The following is a 3438-nucleotide window of genomic DNA, read 5'->3' on the forward strand; positions in this document are numbered from 1 at the left end:
ACATTGGTCATTCTGCATAGTGTCCTGATTTGGAAAGCTGTCAGAACCAATTCCTTCTCATGAGTGTATGAGGACCCCTGCTGGACATTTATTGACATAGTTTTTTTTTTTTTTTTGAGCAATGCCCCAAGGGCAGAGCAGGGCCAGTGTCTGTAATGTGGCTAAATAAGGCTCATGATTCATTTACTCGTCATATGAAGGTGACTCTGGTGAGCACTGAAGCAAAAAAATCACAGACAAGACTAAGAGAGTTTGTTGGGCCTTTTAATTTAATTTACTTTCAATTGGAACTTCTTCATCTTCTTTAGTTGTTCATCATGACCTGAAAAGAAAAAAGATTTTGTCTTGATTTGAATACTAAAGAAGGAAATGGCTTTAAGCCAGCTAGCATGTAGATTCACAACAACGTTTTATTCTGCCTGTGTGTCCTTTTTACCGTGTTAATCCAGTCGTTGAAAGCGGAGACTCGGGTGAAGACAGTGGGTTTCTTCTCATAGTTGCAACCGAGGCCGGAGACGAAGCTTGCGATGCCGTGAACCTCCCAGGTGCCTTCGCTGTTCTTGCAGTTAAGGGGGCCACCGGAGTCACCCTGGGCACAGAGAGACAGAGAGAGAAGAGGAGGGTTAACTGAAGACTGGTAAGGTGCAGAAGCGCAATAACCATAGTATGCTTGCCCAGGTATAATGGGAACTGAACACAGTATTTTTCTGGCTGCTAGATAACACTGTCTGAGTCTGATTTAAAAAAAAAAAAAAAACTCTGGCACATTTTCATTTAAACACTAAATTAATCTTCAGATATCGTCTGATTGAATAATTGAATTCAGAAATGTCTTGATAATTTGCTCAAGCCTGTCAAGATTTAAAAAGGAAAACGTAGCTGAAGACACATAATTGAAAATGTTTTCAATTTCTTTCTGCTCACACACACATGAAACAAACTTACATTGCATCCAGCCACGATTCCATCCCCACCAGCACACACCATGGTGGTCCTGACAGCAATACCCCACCAGTCAAGCTGGGAGCAGGTGGCATGGTCAGCCACAGGCATCAAAGCCTGCTGCAGCTTATCAGCTATGGGGCCTCCAGCTAAAATGTACAGGCAGGGTCTATTACCGGCCAACTTAAATTTTCAATTTAAGAGACATCCCTTCAGCAAAAAAGCTTTCACTGTGTTTTTCATCGTAACTTTGGAGGTTTCTCTAGGTAACGCTAATCACACACGGCTGCTTGTAAATCACTAACATACAACTTGTACACGAGTTGGACACCCTAAAGGGTACAAAGATGAAGACCTTTTACAGATGCTAAGCTGAAACCCCGCACCCCCCCTAATAAATAAATAAGTAAATAAATAAATAAATAAAACCCAGAACAGCAGTCTGATAAATACAGCTAAGTACTTCACACTTACTGTACAGCCTTCCCCAACCAGTGATGTAGCAGGGATAGAGGTTGGTCAGGACAGAGCCAGCAGCAGGGATACATGCCAACTGGACCTGGCTGCTCAGAGTCACAGGCTCTGACAGCTTGATCAGGGCAATGTCATTACTGCAAGAAAAACAGAAAGAGACACAAACTGAGTGAAATCTGTTTTTATGGCTTCTTTCTTTGCATCATTCTGTCTGTATATAGTAATAAATCAACTTCATCTTATTGCTTGAATTTCCACTGGGGAAGAAGTCCAGTTGCTCATTAGAGGTTGAAAAAGGAAATTTTTTAGATTAATGAAGATGGAGAATTTGTGTCAAAAAAAATGAGCTGCACTGAGGTGAATAAATAGAAGTTGAGCCCCCTTGCACTCTGTAATCTCCGCACAGAGCAGATAAGATTATGATGGACTGTATGTCACAACAGGAGATTTCGTCTACGAGTTGTACTGTATGGTGGTGCTTGTCTTACCCGAAGGCCACGAAGATGGAGTTCCATTTCTCATGGACAATAATCTTCTCGGGCAGGATTGCCTTGGAGCCAACCTCTTCCTCAACCAGATTGTATTTTCCCACAAACACCCTGTAGGATAGTTTGGTGCTGCAGAACAGAGAAAACTGTTGTCACCCGAGTTAAGCCAGATGGAACATTTGGTGCAGATTTGAACTTGGCAGCACCACAATGACCTTAAATGTGCTTTTTATTTTTCACTGACACTTCATTTTCAAACCAGCAGATTTAATTAACTGTGCAGCCCTCATTTCTACTTGGGTTAACAAGGATTTAGGCTCCAGGAAAGGCAAGCAACGTAGTGCAGAGTAAGTACAGAAGAGTCAACAAAAGATCTGTTTGTGCATGATTTGTAGATGAGTGTACTGGTGTTTTTGTGTTTATGTTCCCCTGCTGCTCTCACTTGATGCAGTGAGCAGCAGTCATGACCCAGTTGGCAGCAATCAGAGATCCCCCACAAGTGTGCCTCCATTCACCATTCCTATCATACTGCAGAGAGATCTGAAGGCAAAAAAGAAAAAACAGCACAAAGAATACAGTAAGAAGCAGGCTGGGGATATGTATATGAGTGGCATAATTGGCTGGTTTAATTCTATCACAAGCATTTAAACTGGATTTTCAATAGCCACTGGGCCTGGAAGATAAAACCGAATGAAGGCCCCATAAGGTTTGCCAGTAAATATAAAAACATCGACAGATGTGTACGTATTAGCATACCTGCCAGGGCCAGCTGTGGGGCTTGGCATCTACTCCATTGACCACACGTGAAGTCAGGGGCTCAATGGGTGGGGTGCCGCACCCAAAGGCTGGACAAGTGGGAGGCAGTCATGAGTGTAATGTACATGAGAGATGATGATGAGGAGGAGGAAAGCAATGGAGTTCTTTTATTCCCACATCAAGCACAAATGATGCCATTTTTCTTTCCTGTGTAGAACTGCAGAGGACTGAGCACTTGCTCCCTGTGTGGTAATATGCAAGGATGCACACTCGCTCCCACAAACTTGAAAACACGTAGAAACAATTACACACAGAATTAGAGAATGCCAGATGTTCTTACCGCTAGCAATGAGCACTGAGGCCAGCACAATGGGGATCATGTTGATTGATGCTTCTGCTGAGGGACAGCAGGACACACACTCTCTTTTAAACTTTTCACCACAGGCGACACACGTGCTGAAAACGCTAACACACAATCCCATTGGCCACGGTATCCGGGGGATGAAGATGGACCAATTGCAAAGAGAGTCAGTGCAATTGAACGGCTGGGGAATCACGCAGGTGTGTGTCCTGGAACATTTCCCATGACCTTCACATTGAGGTACATGCCTGTATGTTCTCCATTCCCGTGCATGTTCAGCAGCTTTTAGATACATACATGCAGAATAGGGAAATATGTATATAAATGCAGTTGGCACATTCCAGATAACCTGCGCAACTAATGATAAATTTTCAGTGTGGTTGTGTCCAGGACAAAGTCTGTTCCCTAAAACCTGGA

At 43.2% G+C, this 3438-nt stretch overlaps 1 protein-coding gene across 1 annotated transcript; it reads right to left on the minus strand.

Moving 5' to 3' along the window:
* Positions 1 to 397: 397 nt before the first annotated feature.
* ela3l (elastase 3 like) lies at positions 398 to 3040 on the minus strand. Its single transcript, XM_029509873.1, has 7 exons — positions 3001 to 3040; positions 2661 to 2749; positions 2347 to 2444; positions 1905 to 2033; positions 1417 to 1553; positions 946 to 1091; positions 398 to 589 (listed from the first exon to the last, which is right to left on the minus strand). Exons 1-7 carry the CDS (start codon positions 3038 to 3040, stop codon positions 398 to 400), a joined length of 831 nt encoding a protein of 276 aa, XP_029365733.1.
* Positions 3041 to 3438: the final 398 nt, after the last annotated feature.

The sequence above is a fragment of the Echeneis naucrates genome, chromosome 9 (assembly GCF_900963305.1).
Source record: "Echeneis naucrates chromosome 9, fEcheNa1.1, whole genome shotgun sequence".
Classification (NCBI taxonomy): domain Eukaryota; kingdom Metazoa; phylum Chordata; class Actinopteri; order Carangiformes; family Echeneidae; genus Echeneis; species Echeneis naucrates.